Source organism: Pleurodeles waltl, chromosome 6, assembly GCF_031143425.1.
Source record: "Pleurodeles waltl isolate 20211129_DDA chromosome 6, aPleWal1.hap1.20221129, whole genome shotgun sequence".
Classification (NCBI taxonomy): Eukaryota; Metazoa; Chordata; class Amphibia; order Caudata; family Salamandridae; genus Pleurodeles; species Pleurodeles waltl.
In genome coordinates, this window is record NC_090445.1 from 820,363,863 (window position 1) to 820,387,570 (window position 23,708).

At 42.2% G+C, this 23,708-nt stretch overlaps 1 protein-coding gene across 2 annotated transcripts in view; it reads right to left on the reverse strand.

The window, feature by feature from the left end:
• The window catches only part of LOC138300280 (STE20-like serine/threonine-protein kinase), a 310,793-nt gene that overhangs the window by 157,937 nt on the left and 129,148 nt on the right, over positions 1 to 23,708 (reverse strand). For both annotated transcript variants that reach the window (XM_069239454.1, XM_069239453.1), the window contains exon 10: positions 2,865 to 2,995. In XM_069239454.1, the coding sequence (XP_069095555.1) occupies positions 2,865 to 2,995 (131 nt within the window). The remainder of the gene's footprint in view (positions 1 to 2,864; positions 2,996 to 23,708) is intronic.

The window sequence follows — 23,708 nt, forward strand, 5'->3', positions numbered from 1 at the left end:
GCAAAGTCATCCAGCCTTGTGTGGAACCGGCTTGAAGTAACAAGGAAGTAGAATTGGTTACAGCTGCTTGCCTTTCGAGTAAGTATCTAACAGAGGAATTGTTCATTTTCTGAAGTGTAGATACAAGAAACTGAACGAGATCTGCCCCTCCCTTGTCTTTAGAGAATCAATGGGGAGAAAGGTACAAAGAGCCCTGTGAATTTGGGTGGAGCAGACACAATTGGAATGCTAGAGGGGACGTGCAATGGCACCATTATTTGACTGCAGAGAGGAAACCCAACCCAAACAACCCACCAAACTGGGAGGTTCAATAGTCAAAATAGATACTGTTGAGAGTTGGCGGAACCTTCCACACACTTACTTTGTTTCAATAGTCAGTTTGGACACGCCATAAAAATAATATTCAAAAACTTCTTAAAGCTGAAAGAAGGGATAACCATGCCCCAGGTACTGCTAATAAAGTAGCAGCCATGTAGAACAGAACTATTCTTTAAATTAAAATGATCGACATGTCACATCTAGCTTAGTATATTCTAACTAAGATGTTGTAAATGGAGAGTAGGCTGAAAGTGGATATGAATTAAATGTTTTGCCCTGATAAGGTGAGAAATATTCACAAAACATTTTGGTATAAACAAGAGCACTCATTTTTATCTGGCATTAGACTACCAAAATTATTAAGATTGTACTAATAATTATGGTAAGTCAAAACTGTATTTTTCAGTAGAGTTGAGTGGTAGGTACTCTTAAAACTTGAAAGGAGAACCATTGCTGGTCTGTTTCAGAATTTAAATTGCCGTGGAAACCAAGGTGAGAAGGGGCGCAGACAGCCAGGCAGTAATTCTGAAGTCTTGTTGTGGTGCTCTGTTGTGGCTCCCTTGCTGGGACTCGGTGCTTCATCATAGGGCTTATTGAGGCTCTGATTGCTAAAGCCTTGAAGGGGGGGGGGGACCACTGCAGTGACTCAGAGGACTGAATAACTGAAAGGAGCTTCTTCCTTGGTCGAAAAGGTGCTAAATTGGAGGAACAGTAGTGGCCACTACCCCCTCCTCTTCCAAAGATGGGAATTGGGTGGAGTACGAAGACTCTAGCTGAAGGGAGCCTCCAGAAGGGGAGACCCACGAGACAAAGAGTTGAAGGGGATGGCAGGAGCTCGTCAGCTGCTGTCACATGGAGAGCTTTGTGATGAAACTAGCGCCCCTACAGTAACTCCATATCGGGTTTGCTTAGTATGGTGATAGGAAGCAGTGATGTTTTTTGCAATTCAGTTTTGCTAAAGCAGTATTGAGTGTGGAGGGATGAATCCATCTGCCAGCCCAGTTCCGCAGCAGTAGCAAAACTGTTAGTTATGGAGAAGTCTGTGGTGCCCCCGACTACTAGCAGGGAGCACCTAGCCTTTGATATTTGCAATGTGATTCTGGGACTCCATCATGCCATCCAAGACTGAGAAACATACGGGGGGATAGGAAGAACTCAGATTTCCCCCTTGCCATCTCAGAAGATCATGCTCTGCAGTGTTCTGAATATCATGGTAACAACTAGAAAACCACAGACAATCTTGGCCTGGGATTCCTGGCCGGCCTTACTCAGGAAGAATCTGTACCTTTTTACCTCCTTCAGGACATGAGAGAAACAGAAAGGGAAGGTTAACTGCAGAAAGAAGCAGAGTCTGTGCTTAGACCAGGCATTTCTAGCAGTGGAGTAGCATGTCAAATCGACAGAAGAGAAAACACAAGTTAATCAGGAGTTTAAAAAATATGTTACAACTCAGTCCAGAAACTGGAGTGGCACTACTTGGGGTGTCCGGATAACACAGCCCAGAGCTGGTGCATCAAACTGAGAACATCTTGAGCTTGCAAATTGCTGGTTTTCCCAGATTTGAGCAAAACCAATAAGTCCAGACTGCTGACAAACTAATCTGAAGCCTCCTTTTGGTTCTCTGCCAGACTACAGGTGTTCTGGGTTTTACCCAGTCCCAGATTGCTCTGGACCTCCAGGACAGCAATAAGGCGAGGGTGGGCTCCAGGGGTTTGAGGTTTAAGTACGTTCGAGCTTCGCTATAATTTCTTTATTTCACTTTAAGAGGCGCTTGATGTTAAGTGCTATAACAGTCTTGGGATTTCAAAGAAATAATATTTGAAGGGTATACAACTGTGATATTTTCTGTGTTCCAGCTCTTCTATTCTTCTCCCCTTTATTATTGACTATTCCTTAGGCGGATGCAAGTCTTTTTGTTTCAGTGCTGTTGTTTTATGGAGGCTTTTTTCAAAATGTAACTTAATAACAGAGTTTTTCTTTGGCTCAATTACGTGATGGTTTTTGGATTGGCTCAATAAACAGATCTTTCAAAAATACCTAGAATGGGTAAGTAAGTTGCAGGAACATGTTAGTAACATGAAGGGAAACTAAAGACACCATATTAGCTAATTCCCCAAATTAAAAAAGGGAATTGAGAATTCAATACAGTAGGCTCATATGGATGAGCTGTAACTAATAATGATGCTGCTGCTGTGTGAGTAACTTGTAATAGAAAGCAATACTCCAGACAAGCAGAGTACGTGGGTGGAAGCATCATACTGTGGTGAATGACTTGAAATTAAAATCACCATGCTCTTTACAGACAAGAACAAAATGCACATAGCATAGATTAAAAAATGCTTTCGTCGTAAGACAAGTACTAGTTACAAAAGCTAAAATTAACAATTTAGAGCAACAACAATTTAGAAAAGCTAGTACACAGTTTCATTGTGTTTGAAAGGAAAACAATAATGCAAACATATTTGACAAAATCACAATACTTTTGGATCTCTGGTAAAGAACAAAATATATTAATTTCTCTCATTACTTTTACGTGTGGTACTTACCTAAGATCTCGCATTTCTTCACTTCTTGAATCATTATCTGTCACTATCTTTGAAGTTGTGACACTTACTTCCACCCCATCAACTATAAATCTACGAGTTTTTTTTAAGGTTTTCTTCTGCCTTCTTGTTTCCTAAAATAAACATTGATGTCATTTATTTCTCAAAACAGAAATCAATTTATTTTGCCATAAAAATATAAGGAACAAAATAATGGCAACCCCTTGCTAAACGTTAACAGAAAACACCTACTAAAACAGTGTGTTATGGTGTTATTTTATAGAATGAGGAAAGGGGCAATATTAAACGTACTGCTTTTCGTAGGATTTTCAATAACAATGACAAGCGCTGTGAGCTCTTAATGGAAATTGCAAAGCTCATTTCACCAAACTTAATGCCCCCACATCTTTAAGTTCCTCTGGAGGTAGTATCACAATACCCCTTAAGGTGTCATTCATAATTTACACGTCTATATCAATCATTTAAATTAATTAGACATTCGTTCACTATGTGCTTTTCTATGCAGGCTACACTGTGCCTTGTCTGAAAACCGAGCAAAAGAGTCCTGCAAGGCTGAGGCACTGTCCATCAATACTGACCGGAAGGCAGAAAGTTCACTGCTCCGTATATAGAATGCTGACGAAAGCTTTTCAGTCACCAAAGGAATTCAATATCAGAGGAGGAATCAAAAGAAGAAGATTTGAAATGTTTTAGTTATTAGTCACAACTGTACTAATATGCTCAATCATTTCAGCAATATCCAGAGCCATTGAATACCTGGGGTATTTCACCCCATATCATACAGTACCCCAAACTCCAAACCAAAATCTGGCCAGCCCATCCTCTTTGTATGGTTAAATCTACCAATTTCGCTCACTCTTTTCAGAGGTGACCAAACACCATATAATTTCAGAAATATTTTATTACATTTTTCATGCAGGCTCTTGTGTCTTTTCTGTGTGCCACTGATCTAAGACTGAACGCGTAAAGCAATTAGTTGTTGCTGTTGGTTCTTGTCAAGTCTACAAGAAAGTAATCTATGGTAAAATCCTGTGAATAAGCAATGGCACTTGGGAACCGGCACGACGACATCCCAATGGACATTTTATATTATGGTTTTACAATTAATGGCGTACTCAGGACATGCCCCGTCAAGGTCAGAACTATTAAAAAAAAAAAACCTGGTTACTTTTGGGTTGCCTGAAGAGGATTTAAAGCAAAACGATATGAAAATCGAAAAAGATAACATTGATAAAAAATGGGGGTACCCTAAATGACGAGCAGAGATCTGGAAAACAGAACACTCTCATAACCAACAGAACTTGTTCGGACTTTCACGCTGCCAGCTACTTAAGAACTTGAAGTCAAAATGTCAAGAACAGAAACCTGAGCAGAGGTTTAAGAAAATGTACAGCAATGAGCTCTACATGCGTTGTTTGTCCCCAGATACTTACAGTGTACTCCAACTGCCACTACACAGAGTAAGCACATTTTTAGAGGCTTGTTCACTCAAGGTATTTTTCTACACTCTATAGAAGTCAGTCATCATCATTATGTCATTACCTATATATCCTACTTGCTTCGTATCTGTTCACTTCCTATAAGAATGTTACAGCCAAGAAATCCTATGTTACTTTGTCCATAGTCAAAGGTTTTTTATTTCTGTATTTAGGCCACTCCATCCGAGATAACCATTAAAAACAAAATGAAACAACTCATCCAAAGAAAACATTCTGGAGCAATAGCACAGTTCGAACCCACATGCACAACCAACAGCAAGAGCTGAACAGTCCAAGCACCATATCTACCCAGAGAATGGCCACAAGAACATACTTGTTTGACAATGTACAAACAAGCATTTGCAATGCAATGGGTCTCGCTTTGTGCATGTTACAGGTGTTAAAGTTGTAAATTCCTAAATGGACTTTTCTTGCCACTTAAATTGAAAACGAAAAGTAACAGTTGACATAAGTGAGCTGATTCAAAGCGCCACACCCGCCATGTGCACGAGTGCGAAAAAGAGAGACAAAAGGAAAAAGAAGTTTGCCCACAATCAAACGTATTGGCAAACGTGCAATTATCCATTTAACAGGGTCGATGTCCAAGGCGGTAACCAAACCGCCCAAGGAGGGACAAGCGTAAGCATTTACCAATAATAACAAAGAATTTTTGAAAGGCAAGCCCACGAATGAGTGATAGTGCTGAGCGTGAAGTGGGCGTGGTTAAAAGCCACAGGTAGATTGCAACAGGTCAGAGCGCTTGTAGACTCGACCTAAAAAGTTTATTAGCACATGATGTGCTTCGCAGCATATAATTAGTTTAGGTTTGAGAATGAAAAGTAAACATTGTGTGTTTAATATGCTGCTAAGTAAAGCATAATATGCAACCATGGTAAGGCATTACCGATAGACTTTAAAAAAGTATTTACAGTTACTAACTAACTGCATATGTATGTAATAGTACAAAAACAGAAGTACCCAATTAAAATTAAAGACCAAATTTATATGTAGATTAAATTAAGCCTGAAGGTTTTGGAACGCTTTACTTAAGCAATTATTTCGGTTATATATATATATATATATAACATTGTTTGTACCCATAAGCCTATTCTGTAAATTCAACAGGAAGACGTGAAGTATATGTTCCACAGATAAGGTGCTGTTTTAGGCTCTATAGCTTTCTTTTTTTTTTTTTATTTTTTTTTTTTTTACTGTTGTGCTGCTTTGCTTTATTAAGTGGAATAATAAATGTAGTTACCGGCCAGGTCCAACGATGTAGAGGGGAAAATAAAAAAATAGCATTAACAAAAGACTTGAAGCTGTAGTAAGGGTGAAGAACTGTAGCACTTTAGTTAATATTTATTTTGGTTTTAAAGGGTAGCGCTTGTAATTTATTTTAAATGTATGTGTTTTAAAGAAGTATGCAAAGAAGGTGTACTTAAAGTAGATGTAGATAAACAGAGGTAGGTGTACATAGAGGCAGGGGCAGATAAAGTAGGTAATAGAGGTAGGTAAAGAGAGAACGGTAGAGGTAGAGTGTATGTACAGGTAGTGTAGTGTAGGTGAGTGTAGAGGTAGGTACAGGTGAGTGTAGAGGTAGGTGTATATGTAGGTAGAGGTAGGTGTAAGTTAAGGTAGGTGTAAGCAAAGTTAGGAAAAGGTAGGTAGAAGTTGGGAAAGAGTAAGGTGTAGATAGAAGTAGAGGTAGAGGTAGGTAGAATTATGTGTAGATAGAGTTAGGTATAGATGAAATAGTTGCAGGTAGAGGTAGGTATAGATAGAGGTTTGGTAGAGGTAACGGTAGATACAGATAAAGAGTAGAAACTAGGTGTAGATAAAGGTATGTATAAATCAGGTAGATATAGGTAGAGATGCATGTAGGTAACGGTAGGTGTAGGTTGAGGTAGGTAAGGGTGAAGGTAGGTACAGGTGGTTGTAGGTAGAGGGAGATGTCTATGTAGGTAGAGTTGTAGGTGTTAATAAAGGTAGGTGTAAGTAAAGTTAGGTAGAAGTAGAGTTAGGTGTAGATGTAGGTTTACTTAGAGGTAGAGATAGATGTACATAGGTATGTGTGGACATAGGTAGGTAGGTATAGGTGACAGGTGTAGGTAAAGAGATATGTTTAAGTAGAGGTAGTAAGCGGTAAAGGTAAGTAGAGCTAGAACAGGAAGTGTGAAAAGTAGGTGTAGATAAAGGTATATATAAATGAAAGTAGGTGTAGGTAGAGGTATGTGTAGGTAGAGATTGGAGTAGATAGAGATAGATGTAGGCACAGACAGTTAGCGATATAGGTACGTAGAAATAGAGATAGGTAGAAGTAAAGTAGGTGTAGGCAGAGGTATGTATAAGAAACGGTAGGTGTAGGTAAAGGTAGGAAGTAATAGACAGGTTTTATTAGAGATAGGTAGAGGTAAAGGGATGTAAAGGTAAAAGTATGTGCAGCTGGAGGTGGAGGGAGGTAGTGGTAGTGAAAGGTAGTAATAGACGTAAAGGTATGTAGTTAGAATTAGGTGAACGTAGGGGCACAGATAGGTGTATGTTGAGGTATAGGTAGATGTAGGTAGGTAAAGGTAGGTATAGGTAGAAGTGGATGTAAGTTGAGGTAGGTTGTGGTAAGAAAGATACTAATAAAACTAGGTAGATGTCAAATTAGGTGGTGGTAAAGGTATGTGTCAGCATAAGTAGAGATAAGTGTAGGTATGGGTAGGATTATGTTTAAATAAGGGTATGTGTAGGTTGTTATAGAGGTAGGTGTAGGTAAAAGTATAAGTAAGTAGAGGTAGGTGTAGATAGGTATAATTAGAGGTAAATATCACTAGAGGTAAAGGCAGGTGTATGTGTAGTGAGAGGTAGGTAGAGGTAAAGGTAGTTATGGGAAGAGGTAGGTATAGGTAAAGGTAGGCCTTAGTTAAAGTAGTAAGAGGTAGAGATAGGTGTAGGTAGAGGTATGTATAGGTAAAGGAAGGTATAGGTGAACGTGTTGGTAGAGATAGGTGTAAAAAGAGGAGGTATAGGTAGAGCTAGAGCTAGGTGTAGGTAGAGGTAGTTGTTTGTGTAGGTACAGGTATATATACTTAGGCGTAGGTATAGGAAGGTAGTGTTAAAAGTAGGTGTAGATAAAGTCATGTTTAAATAGTTATTTTAAGGTAGAGGTGGGTGTAGGTAGAGGTAGGTATTAGAGATACGTAGAGAAAAATAGGTCGAAGTAGAATAGGCGTAGGAAGCGGTATGTATAGATAAAGGTAGGTGTAAGTAGAGGTAGGTGGTAGTAAAGAAAGGTAGTATTAGACATAGGTGTAGGTAAAGGTATATTTTGGTACAGTTTGGTGTATGCAGGTTATAGTAGAGTAAGATAGTAATCACGTTTGTAGAGGGTAAGGTAGGTATAGCAAAATATATGTGTAGGTATAGGTAGAGACTGATGTAGGTAGAAATTAGTGTAGGTGTAAATAGAGGTATGTGTATTTAGAAGTAGGTTTAGGTAAAGGTAACAGTAGGTAGAGGATAAGTGTAAGTAGAGGTAGGTACAGGTAGAGCTAAATAGCAGTAGAGGTAGGTAAGGGCATTTGTATGTAATGGTAGAAGTAGGTATATGAGGAAGTAGGTGTAGGTAAAGATAGTTAGCATTAGAAGTAGGTAGAGATAGGTGTAGGTATTGGGAGGTAGAGGTAGGTGTACACAGAGGTGGATAAGTGTAGGTATAGGTAGTTGTAATTATAGGTACAGGTAGCTAGAAGAAGTTGTGGGTAGAGGTCGATGTAGGTAGAGGTAGTTAGTGAAAGAGGTACATTGAGATGAGATAGGTAGAAGTAGGATAGGTGTAGACAGAGGTATGTATAGATAAAGGTAATTGTAGGTAGAGGTAGATTGTAGTAGAGAAAGGTGGTATTAGAGGTAGGTAGAGGTAAATGTAGGTATGGGTTGGTTTAAGTGAAGGTAGGTTATAGTGGAGAAAGGTAGTCAAAATTATAAATATGAAGGTAGGTATAAGTGGAGATGGGTGTAGGTAGAGGTTGGTATAGGTGTAAATAGGGGTATGTGTAGGTAAAGATAGAGGTAGGTGTAAGTAAAGGTAGAAGTAAGCAGAGGTAGGTATAGATAAATAGCAGTAGAGGTAGGGAAAGGCATTTGTATGTGCGGTAGATGTAGATAGAAGTGGGTTTAGGAAGAAATATTTGTAGTTAACGATAGTTAACATTAGAAGTAGGCAGAAGTAGAGGTAAGTAAAAGTCAAGGGAGGTGTAGGTAGAGATATGCGCAGTTAAAGGTAAGTGTAGGTAGGTGAAGGCAGAGACAGGAGTAGGTAGAAGTGTAGGTAGAGAGAGGTAGGCAGAGATAGGTATATGTAGAGGCAGAGTTGGGTGTAGGTAGAGGTAGTTGTTTATATTGTTACAGGTAGTTACAAGTTGGTGTAGGTACAAGTAAAGGTAGGTAGAGTTGAGTATGTAATGGTAGGAGTAAGTAGAGGTTGATGAAAGTAGAAGTAGAGGTAGGTTGATGTACATTTAAGTGTAGGTTACTGAAGCGTGCTCATGAACAATTACATATTGATAAAGCTGAAAAATGTGCGGTTTTATCCTTGTAACACACTAAGTATGTGCTTTAAAAACATCATTTTAAATGTATAGCGTATTTATATTTGAAATAAAAAAAGTACAATCCTCTTTGAAAGCGTGCACATAGGCATATAGTAATGGAAGTGAAAAACTTTAAAGCTGTGGTAATGAAAGTGATCACATAGGAGAAAAAAAACACAGTTTAGTCCCTTTGTGTGTATTTGTATTTATGGTTTAAGTCTTAAACGATAAGCGATGCAAAGCATTGCTGAAGAAAGGGCAGATAAAAGGTGGTTACCTGCAAAGCCACTTTTAGAGAGTTTATCCATACGGTGTGGCCTAAATAAGGCCCACTCCTCCACACATTTCAATATGACTGCATCTGAACGCGACCGTAGCGTTACACCCCATGCCAACAGAAAGTTAAAAAAGCTACACCGTATGGACATGAGTGATCCTAACAACTACTTTGGTGATTGTCATAAAAGTCATAAACATAAAAGCCCTGAAGAAGTCCTGTGTTGAGGCCGAAACACGTTGGCTGATGTTTTTATGATTATGTTGCAAGAAAAGTTTAATAAAATGACGTCATTCAATGTCTGGACTTTTGTAATGTACTTAAAAAAGTGGTGCACTATCAAAATATTGTTCATATGAATGTTTTAGGCTCTGAGAGAAAGAAGAAAATTAGTTCAATAGATACGTTCACATCGTTCGAATACGTTATTATTTTTAAAGAGAGAAATGGGTGGTTGGGTGCTTTTGATTTTAGCAAGGTTTACTTGAAGTGCGTATAGTGGAGGGTAAGGATAAGTTACTTACCTGTAAATCCTAGTTCTCTTCCAGGGGTATCCTCATCAAAGTCATAAACATTGAATATTCCCGCCCTTGTGCGGGGACCCCGGAGCATATATAAAATATATACACATTATACATGTGTAACAAACAGTCATGCAGGCTATCATGTTAAAAACAGGCTAAAATGCTTTATTTCTATGAAGTTTTTTTTTTTTTTTTTTTTTAAATACTACAATAGAGCATAAATAAGTACCCAAGCTCCTAAAACTAGGCTTGGGGAAGTAAGCAGTAGCAAACTCTAGTGAAAAAATAGAGAAAACTGCATTGAAAAACAATGAAGCATTCTTAGCCAATAGGCTGCATGCAGGTTAACACAGGAGAACCATAAAAACTTTGGCACTGTGCCTTTAAGACCCTGAGCACCTCCAGTATCCCACCATGCCTCAGGGGTGAAGGAAAGGTGACAGTTGGTTCACAGTTAGGTCAGTTCTTTTTACGGTGACAATTTGTATAATTGAATCAAAATACTGTCTGTCCTGCACTTCCAGTAGACGTGTGTCCGGGGAGGAGGGTGGGTTGTTTATGACTTTGATGAGGATACCCCTGGAAGAGAACTAGGATTTACAGGTAAGTAACTTATCCTTCTCTTCCAGGGGATCCTCATCAATAGTCATAAACATTGAATAGATTAGCAAGCCCATCCCTAAACCCAGCGGACTGTCCGATAGAAGTGCAGGAATAGACATGACTTACGCAAATAAATTCCTTAGAGAGGCCTGCCCCACTTGGGCATCCGCTCTTGCATCTGAGTCTAAACAATAATGTCTTGTAAAAGTATGTACAGACTTCCATGTAGCAGCCTTACAAATCTCAGATATAGGAACATTGTTCAGGAGAGCAGCTGTAGCCGCTTTTCCCCTTGTGGAATGCGCTCTAGGCCGGGCTAGCAATTGTTTATTAGCTAGCTGGTAAGTATTAACAATACAAGAGACTATCCATCTTGATATTGTTCGCTTAGATGCTGCTTCTCCTGTCCTTAAATGACCATAGTTCACAAACAAGCGGTTAGAATTTCTAATCGATTTTGTCTTGTCCAGATAAAATTTCAGCACTCTTTTCAAGTCTAATGAGTGCAATGCTTTCTCAGCCGGAGTTTCCGGATTGGGAAAGAACGTCGGTAAAGTTATGGTCTGATTAATATGGAATTCTGACACCACCTTCGGAAGGAAAGATGGGTGAGTTCGCAGAACTACTCTATTGTCATGAAAAACCGTGTACGGTTCTTTTGCAGACAAGGCCTGGATCTCACTGACCCTCCTCGCTGAAGTAATGGCCACCAGAAAAGCCGTTTTCCACGTAAGGTGTTGTAAGGAAGCCTTATGGATAGGCTCGAAAGGAGGGCCCATAAGTTTTGCTAGGACTATGTTCAATTCCCACGGAGGAGAAGGCCTCCGAATTGGCGGAAAAACTTTCTTCAAACCTTCTAAGAAATCCTTGACTACAGGTTTCGTAAAGAAGGATTCCTGAGAAGGTGACTTGCGATAGGCAGTAATAGCAGACAAATGTACCTTAATAGATGATACCTGCAGACCGGAATTCGCTAGGTGAAGCAAATAGGACAGTATGACGTCCTCCTGCGCCCGTATGGGATTATGGCCTTGCTGACAGCACCATATGTAGAATCTCTTCCACTTAAAAGCGTAGGAACGCCGCGTGGAAGGCCGTTTGGACTCTTTCAAAATGTTCATGCACTCCTGCGAGAGTCCTAGGTGCCCATACTGCAGGAATTCAGGAGCCATGCTGTTAAGCTCAGAGAGGGTAGGTTGGGATGCAGAATCCTGCCCTCCATTCTGCTCAGAAGATCCGGTCTGCACGGCAACCTCCTGTGAGGTTTTTCCGACAGGTTGAGGAGATCCGTGTACCAGAATTGCCGAGGCCATTGTGGCGCTATAAGAATCATTCTGGTCCTGGATCCGTAAAGTTTGCTGATCACTGCCGGAATGAGGGGAATCGGAGGAAAAGCGTAAAGAAATGTCCCTGACCAGTCGATCAACAGGGCATTCCCTCGAGATCCTGGACGGTAGAACCTGGATGCGAAGTCTGGGCATTTCCTGTTTACATCGTCTGCGAAGAGGTCCAGTTGAGGCCGACCCCATTGCGCGAAGATGTATTCTGCGACTTCGTCGTGCAGGACCCAATCGTGAACGTCCTCCAGGTGTCTGCTTAGAAAGTCTGCTTCTACGTTCTGCTGACCTGGCAGGTGAACTGCTGTGATTGACATTCCTCTGGCCAGGAGCCAATGCCATATCGCTTGGGACTCTCGTGAAAGGGGTAGGGATCTCGTTCCCCCTTGTTTGTTCAAGTAATACATCGTGGTTGTATTGTCCGTCTGTATCAATAGAGTTTTCCCCTGAATTAGCGGTGTGAAAGACTTGAGAGCCAGATGGACCGCTCTGAGTTCTAGCAGATTGATGTGGTACTGCTTCTCCTTGTCTGACCACAGACCCTGCGCTTGAAAAGGACCCAGATGAGCCCCCCATCCCTGAAGAGACGCATCCGTTACCAGAGTGTCGGATGGAAGTACCTGGTGAAACGGAGCGCCCACTGACAGGTGAGGTCTGTGCATCCACCATCTCAATGACTGCAGTGCTACCTCCGGTAGCTGCATTGTGTCTTCCCAGCGACCTGTTCTTTGGCTCCAATTGGCCTCCAATGCCTCTTGGAGGGGTCTCATGTGGAGTCTGGCATTTGGGACAATAAAGATGCACGATGCCATGGAGCCCAGTAGTGATGTCACTTGACGTGCCGTAGGTGCGCTGGCTCTCAACAGGTCCTGGCACTTCATGTTTATTGAGGACAGTCGTTCCTCCGAAGGATACACTTTTTGTAGTTTTGTGTTTATGATAGCTCCTAGGTAGTGAAGACTCTGCGTTGGAGTCAAGGTTGACTTCTGGTAATTGACCTGAAGACCTAGAGCTTCGCAAACTCCTAGTACAATGTCCCGATGGCTTCTCGCCTGCTCCGGAGAAGAAGCCTTTAGTAGCCAGTCGTCTAGGTATGGATATATGTATATCCTTTGTCTTCGTAGATGCGCTGCCACCACTGCCATACATTTCGAGAAAACTCTTGGAGCAGATTTCAGGCCAAAGGGTAGAACCCTGAACTGGTAATGCTGTAACGCTACTCGAAAGCGCAGGAATTTTCGATGCTTTGGAGCTATTGGGATGTGGAAATACGCATCCTGCAGGTCGATGGAGCACATCCAGTCTCCCTGATGCAGTTGAGGGAAAATTTGATGAAGCGCTAGCATTCTGAACTTCTGTTTTCTTATGTATTTGTTCAGCAGTCTTAGATCCAGGATTGGCCTGAAAACTCCCTGTTGACCCTTCTTTGTTACTAGAAAGTAACGGGAGTAGACCCCCTTTCCTCTGTGGGCAGGTGGAACCCTTTCTATGGCATTCTTTCTTAGGAGGGCGAGAGCCTCCTTGCGTAGCAAGGTGAGATGAGCCGGATTGTGTTTGGTTGGTGGCAAGTGTGGTGGAGGCTGCTTGAAAAGAAGAGAATAGCCATGTTCGACAATATTGAGCACCCATTTGTCTCTTGTGATAGAGTGCCACTCGTGAAGATGAGCAATAATACTTCCCCCCACCGGAGTGGTGTACAGTGTTGAGGGAAGCGAGACTTCATTGTTTAGTGGGTGCTTTTGGAGTGGACTGTTGAGGTCTGCTTGACCCTCGCTCCCTTGTGTTTCTTCGCTGAAACAGAGGGCGCCCCTGTCGTTGCTGAGACCTTTGCGACCAATGAGGGGTTTGAACCCTCTGTTGGAAAGGGCGTCTATCGTACGGTCTGTACCTCCGCCTGAAATCTTTCCTTCTTTCGAGGCCTACCGCCTTCATGGTATCCACCTCGGTCTTCATGCGGGCCATCTCTTCGTCTGCATGGGCACCGAATAGAGAATTCCCGGCAAATGGGAGATTCAGGATACGTTGTTGTGCCTCCTGTTTCAAGCCAGTGAGCCTCAGCCAGGAAGATCTCCTCGCACAGATACCATGTGCGTACCCATGAGCCGCCAAATCCGCCCCATCCGCTGCCGCGCTGATAACTTGGTTAGATACCAGGCATCCTTCCTGTAGAATCTCTTGGAAATCTTGCCTGTCTTCTCTGGGCAGTTTTTCCGTAAATCTACTGAGGGAATCCCACAGAGAACGATCGTACCTGCCCAGGAGCGCAGACGCACTAGAGACCTTCATTGCTGAAGCCGCTGTCCCGCACATCTTTCTTCCCAGAGAGTCTAAATGCCTGCTCTCTTTATCCGGGGGTACTGTGGATGAAGATGCCACCGAGTGGGTCTTTCGGGCGGCAGCTATGATCACTGAGTCTGGTGGCGGATCCTTCCTAAGGAATAAAGGGTCTTGCTCTGGAGCCTTGTACTTTTTAAGAATCCGAGCCGGGGCAGACTTAAGCGAGGCTGGGGCCAGAAAAGTGTCCATGGTCGGCTGCAACAAACCAGGCACTAGAGGCAGCAACTTTTTCGACGCTGACCTCTGTTGTAGTGTCTCAAATATGATTGATGAGGAGGTAGATGGTTCTGGAACCTCTATATTGAGTTTCTGTGCTCCTCTTAGTAACACCTCGTTGAAAGTGTTTATGTCATCCACTGGTGAGACTCTAGCAGGTGGTGAATCTGTAAGAGTAGGTGAGTAACGCCTGACAGAAGAACCTGATGAAGACCAAGAGGGTGATCTTCTTGAGCGCGACCTGGATCTCCGTTGAGAGCGAGATCTGCTGCGGGACGCTGTAGCCGAGCGCCTAGTCTTCGCGGTCGGCTGTCGAGGAGCTGAACGAGCCCGTTCTGCCCCGGCTGTCGGCGATGGCGTTCTTGGCGGGGAGGCAGTGGGTGAATACATTCGCGAATATTGCGAATCTGGGGAGGCCGCTGGTCTGTTGAGGCTCTCCAGCCATCTCGGAGATAGGTTGATGGGCGAGACATGCCCAGGAGATGCTCTTGACCGAGAAGAGTCGCTCTGTATGGAGACCACTGGAGACTGAGCCTTGTCTGGCGAGGGGCGATGTTCTGCTCCCTGTTGGACAGGTAAGACCTGCGCCGACGTCGATGGCTGTTTCGACGTCGAAGGACGCCCAGTCGGTTGATCCTGCCTCGACGTTGATTGCCTCGACGTTGAGTGCCTTGACGTCGAACGGCGTTCCTTGGACCTCGACCTGCTCGCCGTCGTGTGCCTCGACGTGGAGCGATGGGAGGTTGACGGCGGATGTTTGCCGTGCCGTCGTGGAGATCTCGACGTCGTGTGTCCTGACGTCGGGGGGCGCACAGCCTTTGACGGCGACCGGGCATGCCGGCGGTGGCTCGACGTCGATCGGCGGGCTGCCGTCGACGGAGACCTGCCCCTACTCTGATGTTCCCTCGACGCCGTTCCCTTCGACGTCGGGTGCGTCGCCGTCGACGGCGATCTATGCCGGTGGGACGGTGGTAGCGACGACGTCGACGGTGAACAAGCAGGTATTTTCCTACCTGTCGACGTCGACCGGGCCATTCTCTCCTGAGAATGGCCTTCTGGATGCCTGGGGAGCGAGGAGGACGATGTTCTTTTCCTCTCCTGAAGCCCATGAAGTCGGATCTTCTCTCTGTCTTTTAGAGTCCTCCTAGACATGTTCTTACAGTACTGACAAGTGTCAGGGCAGTGACTCTGAGGCAGGCACACTATGCACAGAGAGTGGGGATCTGACTGGGCCTTCTTCTTCCCACAAGCAGGGCATTTGACAAAAAGAGAAGGCATTTTTCTGTCAGAAAAAACCTTCCCAGCTCAGACAAAGATGTTATTTGTCGAGTGAAAAATGAAAAAAACGCTTTTTTAAAGAATTTTTCTGAGAAAAACTCAGAAAAACTGAGAGCTCAATGCTCCAGGATCCTCTCAGAAGGAGCCGGAAAAAAGAACTGACCTAACTGTGAACCAACTGTCACCTTTCCTTCACCCCTGAGGCATGGTGGGATACTGGAGGTGCTCAGGGTCTTAAAGGCACAGTGCCAAAGTTTTTATGGTTCTCCTGTGTTAACCTGCATGCAGCCTATTGGCTAAGAATGCTTCATTGTTTTTCAATGCAGTTTTCTCTATTTTTTCACTAGAGTTTGCTACTGCTTACTTCCCCAAGCCTAGTTTTAGGAGCTTGGGTACTTATTTATGCTCTATTGTAGTATTTAAAAAAAAAAAAAAAAAAAAACTTCATAGAAATAAAGCATTTTAGCCTGTTTTTAACATGATAGCCTGCATGACTGTTTGTTACACATGTATAATGTGTATATATTTTATATATGCTCCGGGGTCCCCGCACAAGGGCGGGAATATTCAATGTTTATGACTATTGATGAGGATCCCCTGGAAGAGAAGTTACGTATCTGAGCAAAGTAACAGCATATGTATGCTTTAATAAGCAGTTGTGCCAGAAGAAAAGTGCTCAACTGAAAATAACTACAAACGTTGTATGTAGCGGAAATGAGACCTGAAAGTTTTATAGCGCTTTATATAACCACCTATTTTTGTTCAGAATGACATATTTGGTGACGATCATAACATGCTGTAACTCAAACACCAAGCTTTAAACCATATTTGTTATCTTTAAATTGCTATATTTCACTATCATGCCGTATGTTTATTTGCTTCCCTGTTAAACTTTTTTTCCTAGATAGTATAATGGGATTTATGAAAAGATTTAATTACCAGGCCAGTTGAAGCGATGGGGAGAGGAAGCAACAAAATAACCGAATATAGGACCTAAAGCCGCAGTAGTGCTGAGAACATTTAGCACCTTAGTGATTGTTTTTTATCTTTTAAATGTTTGTAGAACTGCGAAGATATAAGGTGTTCCTTATAAAAAGAAGTATAATTTATATGGTAGAAAGCACCAGGATGAAGGGACTGGTGACTGTTAAACAACAAATGCAGTTTGCAGTGCTTGGATCTGTAAATCGAACAATTAGTATATCTTTAAAGAGTAATCAAGAGACAGAAAGCGACCTCCCTCAGGGACTCGCTAAACAGAGTGATCAGAACCGGAAAGCTACCTTCCACTGAGACTCTAACACAGACGTAAAGCATACTTGCAACAAATGTTGTAATTAAAGTTTATAGTTTGCACATCAAAGTGAAAAGCAAGCCAAGTGAAACAGTAACAATATGGCTGGTTAAAAGATGGTATTGTTTAGCAGTTACCAAACTGTAGACAATTAAAGATCTGTAAATAGCGTAAGCACCGTATTTTAAAGTAAAAATGTAATTTTTTTTTTTTTGAAGGTAGAAAAGTATGTGCAATGTGTTTAAGCTCCTCAATGTTATTGTAATTGTAATAGTATTTTTTGAAGCAATACTACCCCCGACGAGGCTCGAATCGCTTTTTGGTGAGTAGCACGCTACTCCGGAAACCAAAAGGAATTAGTGGTGGATTAGTATAGGGAAATATGAGTACAGTATTAATATTATGAGTCAGAGTGGGGATGGAGGATAGATTGATAGAGACATGTCTTAGGGTGATGGCAGACACACTTGAGTCCTATTTAAAACAGAAGGACACCTCTCAACTACATCACATCCTACCTTCAAAACAGAACTAATATTATCTATTCTCCCCCCCTTCTCCTCCAAACCCTATCTAACAAAGCAGGGGTCCCCCAAGGATCGATCATCCCACCTGTGCTTTTCAACATCTGCATGATATCATTACCAGAATTGATCAACGATTTTCAACTCACATGCTACAACTATGCAGATGACACACAAATACTACTCAAATTGGAATGCCCCAAAGACATTGAAAACTCTGAAATCTTCAGTTGCCTCAGAGCCGTTTCAGTCTATGACTTGGAGCCATCTCAAACTAAATGCTTCCAAAATGGAAATACTCACATGTAGTGACTGGAAAAATTATGACGCACTGTGCGCCTGGCCTCACGATCTCAGACCACCTCCCCAACTATCCAAGGAAGTTAGAAACCTTGAAATTACCATGGACTCCAAGTTAACAATAAATGCCCAAGTGGACATATTAAACACAAACAAACTTCTTCACCTTGAAGACTCTGCAACGCATCTTCCCCCACCTCGGATTTCCACAGAAGGTGCAGGCTCTCTTGTACTATCCAAACTGGATTATGCCAATGGCCTCTACCATGGATCATCTCTATCTATTATGAAACAACTACAACATATTCAGAAATCCGCTGCCAGGCTACTATTACATGCAAAGTCACAAGACCACATCTCCCCTGCCTTGAGAGCACTACACTGGTAACCAGTTGCCAGAAGATCCACCTTCAAGCTGCTTTGTTTCACCCACAAAGCTATACATGGAACAGGACCGCTTTTTATCATTAACAAAATAACCAAATACATTCAACAAAGAAACCTCCACTCAAGACTGGGACCCCGCCTTAGAATACTACCATACAAGAAAAAGACAACAGGCGGTACATCCTTCTCCATTCAAGCAGCCAAACTATGGAATTCATTAACCCCAAATATAAGATCCACGGATAACTATCTTGTCTTCAAAAGACTACTCAAGAGTTGGCTCTTTCCATCATAACCACCATATTCAAACAGCAATGGAATGCATATGCCTGTGTTGATAAATAATTTTAATCTGATTATGTGTATATTCTAGATTTGTATAGGTCTTTAGGAAATATGTATCACTACTGTGTCATAACAATAAACTATACACATACTCTTTAAACCTGTTTAACAAATGTATATGTACTCACAGTTAAATACATATATGTGTGTGTGTGTGTGGGCATGTATATATGTGTGTGCGTATATATACATTTTACACATATATATGTGTATGTTATTCTATGCTTAAAATATTCATAGGTCATTGCATAGCTCCTAGATAAGTTGTTATACTAGATACTTATGAATCCCTGCTCGTTTTTATATCACACTGATCAAACGTTGTACTATTATAGGCAGTGCACTATTCAAAAAGTGAGGAAAGAAATAAATGTTAGAAAAGTACACTTATAAATTAACTTCAAATATTACACAGTTTGACAGTCAGTGTTTATACAATACTACTTTTCTTCTCATATTATTATACCCATTATATTCCTTAAACATATATTCCCTTACTATGTATTTACATATCTATTACTCTAGTCCTATTGTACTAGAGAAAAATTAAATAAAATCTATAAATAAAATTCAAATGATAAAGAATTAAATTAAATTATAATATTTATTTATATGGAAAATGTCACTTAACCAGTGTACATCTGTTTGCGGCATGAGACGCTGCAGATTCACATGCTGTGCACATCCCGCCATCTAGTGTTGGGCTCGGAGTGTTACAAGTTGTTTTTCTTCGAAGAAGCCTTTTCGAGTCACGAGATCGAGGGACTCCTCCCCTTTCGGCTCCATTGCGCATGGGCGTCGACTCCATCTTAGATTGTTTTCCCTGCAGAGGGTGAGGTAGGAGTCGTGTATATAGTAATAGTGCCCATGCAATGGAGTAAGTATGTATGTACAAAATGTGACTAAAGTGATATAACAAATTTACAAATGTACAAGTTTAATTTTCTTGGCAACTTAGAACAGCTACAGGCTCCCGGGGAGGTGGGAGGGCGCATGTGAATCTGCAGCGTCTCATGCCACGAACAGATGTACACTGGGTAAGTGACATTTTCCGTTCGATGGCATGTGTAGCTGCAGATACACATGCTGTGCATAGACTAGTAAGCAGTTATCTCCCCAAAAGCGGTGGTTTAGCCTGTAAGCGTTGAAGTCGTTTGAAATAATGTTCTTAATACTGCTTGTCCTACTGTGGCTTGCTGTGTTGCTAACACATCCACGCAGTAACGCTTGGTAAATGTATGAGGCGTAGACCATGTGGCTGCCTTACATATTTCAGTCATTGGTATGTTCCCTAGAAAAGCCATGGTGGCACCTTTCTTTCTAGTGGAGTGTGCCTTTGGTGTAATAGGCAGTTGTCATTTTGCTTTTATATAACAAGTTTGAATACATTTAACTATCCACCTGGCAATGCCTTGTTTGGATATTGGATTCCCTGCATGAGGTTTTTGGAAAGCAACAAACATTTTTTTTTGTTTTGCGAATTTGTTTGGTTCTATCAATGTAGTACATTAGTGCCCTTTTGATGTCTAATGTATGTAATGCTCTTTCAGCTACAGAGTCTGGTTCTGGAAAGAACACTGGGAGTTCCACTGTTTGATTTAAGTGGAACAGTGATATGACCTTAGGTAAGAATTTAGGATTTGTGCGTAGAACTACTTTATGTTTGTGTATTTGTATAAAGGGTTCTTGTATAGTAAAGGCTTGTATCTCACTTACTCTTCTGAGAGATGTGATAGCTATTAGAAACGCTCCTTTCCATGTTAAGTACTGTATTTCACATGAATGCATGGGTTCAAATGGTGGACCCATGAGTCGTGTTAATACGATGTTGAGGTTCCACGAAGGAACTGGTGGTGTTCTTGGTGGAATAATCCTTTTCAGACCCTCCATGAATGCTTTAATAACTGGGATTCTGAATAATGAAGTTGAATGCGTAATTTGCAAATACGCCGAAACTGCGGTCAGATGTATCTTGATGGATGAAAAAGCTAACTTAGACTTTTGTAAGTGTAGTAGATAGCTTACAATGTTTTTTGCAGATGCGTGTAATGGTTGAATGTGATTATTATGGCAGTAATAAACAAATCTTTTCCACTTATTTGCGTAGCAATGTCTTGTGGTTGGTTTCTTAGCCTGTTTTATGACCCCCATGCACTCTTGTGTAAGGTCTAGATGTCCGAATTCTAAGATTTCAGGAGCCAAATTGCTAGATTGAGCGATGCTGGATTCGGGTGTCTGATCTGTTGTTTGTGTTGAGTTAATAGATCTGGTCTGTTTGGCAGTTTGATATGAGCTACTACTGATAGGTCTAGTAGTGTTGTGTACCAAGGTTGTCGTGCCCAAGTTGGTGCTATCAATATTAGTTTGAGTTTGTTTTGACTCAATTTGTTTACTAGATACGGAAGGAGTGGGAGAGGGGGAAAAGCGTATGCAAATATCCCTGACCAACCTGATCCATAATGCATTGCCTTGAGATTGAGCTTGTGGGTACCTGGATGTGAAGTGTTGGCATTTTGCGTTTTCTTTTGTGGCAAATAGGTCTATTTGCAGTGTTCCCCACCTTTGGAAGTAAGTTAGTAGTATCTGGGGATGAATTTCCCATTCGTGGATCTGTTGGTGATCCCGAGAGAGATTGTCCGCTAATTGGTTTTGGATTCCTGGTATGAACTGCGCTATTAGGCGAATGTGGTTGTGAATCGCCCAATGCCATATCTTTTGAGCTAAGAGACACAATTGTGTCAAGTGTGTCCCTCCTTGTTTGTTCAGATAATACATTGTTGTCATGTTGTCTGTTTTGACAAGAATGTGTTTGTGGGTTATTAGTGGTTGAAATGCTTTCAACGCTAGAAATACTGCTAGTAGTTCTAAGTGATTGATATGAAGTTGTCTCTGTTGAGTGTCCCATTGTCCCTGGATGCTGTGTTGGTTGAGGTGTGCTCTCCACCCTACCATGGAGGCATCTGTTGTGATCACGTATTGAGTCACTGGGTCTTGGAAAGGCCGCCCTTGGTTTAAATTTATAGTATTTCACCATTGAAGCGAGGTGTATGTTTGGCGGTCTATCAACACTAGATCTTGAAGTTGACCCTGTGCTTGTGACCACTGTGATGCTAGACTCTGTTGTAAGGCCCGCATGTGTAATCTTGCGTTTGGGACAATGGCTATGCATGAGGACATCATGCCTAGCAGTTTCATTACAAATTTTACCTGAAACCATTGGTTTGGGTGCATGGTCTGTATTACGTTTTGGAATGCCTGTACCCTTTGTGGACTTGGAGTGGCAATCCCTTTTCTTGTGTTGATTGTTGCTCCCAGATACTGTTGTGTTTGACACAGCTGTAGGTGTGATTTTTGGTAGTTGAGTGAGAACCCTAACTTGTGAAGGGTATCTATAACATATTTTGTGTGTTGTGAGCACCGTTCTTGCGTATTGGTTTTGATTAACCAGTCGTCTAGATACGGGAACACATGTATTTGCTGTCTTCTGAAATGGGCCGCCACTACGGCAATGCATTTTGTAAAGACTCTTGGTGCTGTTGTTATTCCGAATGGCAACACTTTGAACTGGTAATGTACCCCTTGGATTACAAACCTTAAGTATCTTCTGTGTGAAGGATGTATGGGTATATGGAAATACGCATCCTTGAGGTCTAATGTTGTCATGTAGTCTTGTTGTTTGAGCAAGGGAATTACGTCCTGAAGTGTTACCATGTGAAAGTGATCTGATTTGATGTAAAGGTTTAGTGTTCTGAGACCTAAAATGGGTCTTAGAGTTTTGTCTTTTTTGGGTATGAGAAAGTACAGGGAGTAAACCCTGTTCCTTTCTGATGATTTGGTACTAGTTCTATTGCATCCTTTTGCAACAACGCTTGGACCTCCAGTTGTAATAGATCCATGTGTTGTTTGGACATGTTGTGTGTTTTCTGTGGGACATTTGGAGGGAATTATAGGAATGCTATGCAATAACCATGTTGGATAATGGCTAGGACCCACGTGTCTGTTGTTATCTCCTCCCAGTTGCTGTAAAACTCTGTTAGTCTCCCCCCCACTGGTGTTATGTGTTGGGGATTTGTGACACTGAAGTCACTGTTTATTTTGAGGGGTTTTGGGACCTTGGAACTTCCCCTAGTTTTAGGGAACTGTCCACCCCTGTATTGTCCACGAAAACGCCCCCTCTGATACTGGCTCTGGTATGTGGGTCTTGTTTGTGAGGTTGAGGGTTCTGTGTTTTGTCCTCGAAACCCCCCTCTAAACTGTGTTTTCCGAAATGTGCCTCTGCTCTGTGGGGAGTAGAGTGTCTGTGTCCTTTTTCAGTTTCTCGATAGCAGTGTCCACTTCCGGCCCAAACAACTGCTGTCCGTTAAAAGGCATATTCAGCACCGCTTGTTGAATTTCCGGCTTGAATCCTGAGGTGCGTAGCCATGCGTGTCTCCGTATGGTGACCGCTGTATTTACAGTCCTTGCAGCTGTGTCTGCTGCATCCATTGCCGACCGTATGTGGTTGTTAAGAGATACTTTGGCCTTCTTCCACCACTTGTTGTGCCCTCTTTTGGAACTCTTTGGGTAGATGTTCTATGAAATGTTGCATTTCGTCCCAATGAGCTCTATCATATCTAGCCAGCAAGGCCTGTGAATTTGCAATGCGCCATTGGTTGGCTGCTTGTGCCGCGACCCTTTTCCCCGCTGCGTCGAACTTTCGACTTTCCTTGTCGGGTGGTGGTGCATCTCCCGAGGTGTGTGAGCTCGCCCTTTTGCGAGCTGCCCCTACTACCACTGAGTCCGGTGTCAATTGCTGCGTGATGTACACAGGGTCTGTTGGTGGAGGTTTGTACTATTTCTCCACCCTTGGAGTGATGGCCCTGCCTTTCACAGGCTCTTGAAACACTTGCTTTGAGTGTTTCAGCATTCCCGGTAACATAGGGAGAGACTCTGGTACTGGCTATGCGTGGACGACAGAGTATTTAACAAAAAGTCATCTTCAATTGGTTCTGCGTGCAGGGTGACATTGTGAAATGCGGCTGCTCTTGACACCACCTGTGTGTAGGCAGTACTGTCCTCAGGTGGTGATGGTCTCGCTGGATAACAGTCGGGACTGTTATCTGATACTGGCGCATCAAAAAGATGCGTCAGGATCATCTTGACTCATTCCTGTATGAGTTGGAGACTGCATCATTGGTGGGGTGGCTACCGGGGATGGTTGTGGTGAGCGCTGTGGTGATGGTGGCGGAGTTATTTGTTTTGCCACCTTTGCTTGTGGTTGCTTGTCTTTCTCTTGGAAGGCAAGTTTCCTTTTAATTCGGATTGGAGGGAGAGTACTGATTTTTCCTGTGTCCTTCTGAATGTGGAGCC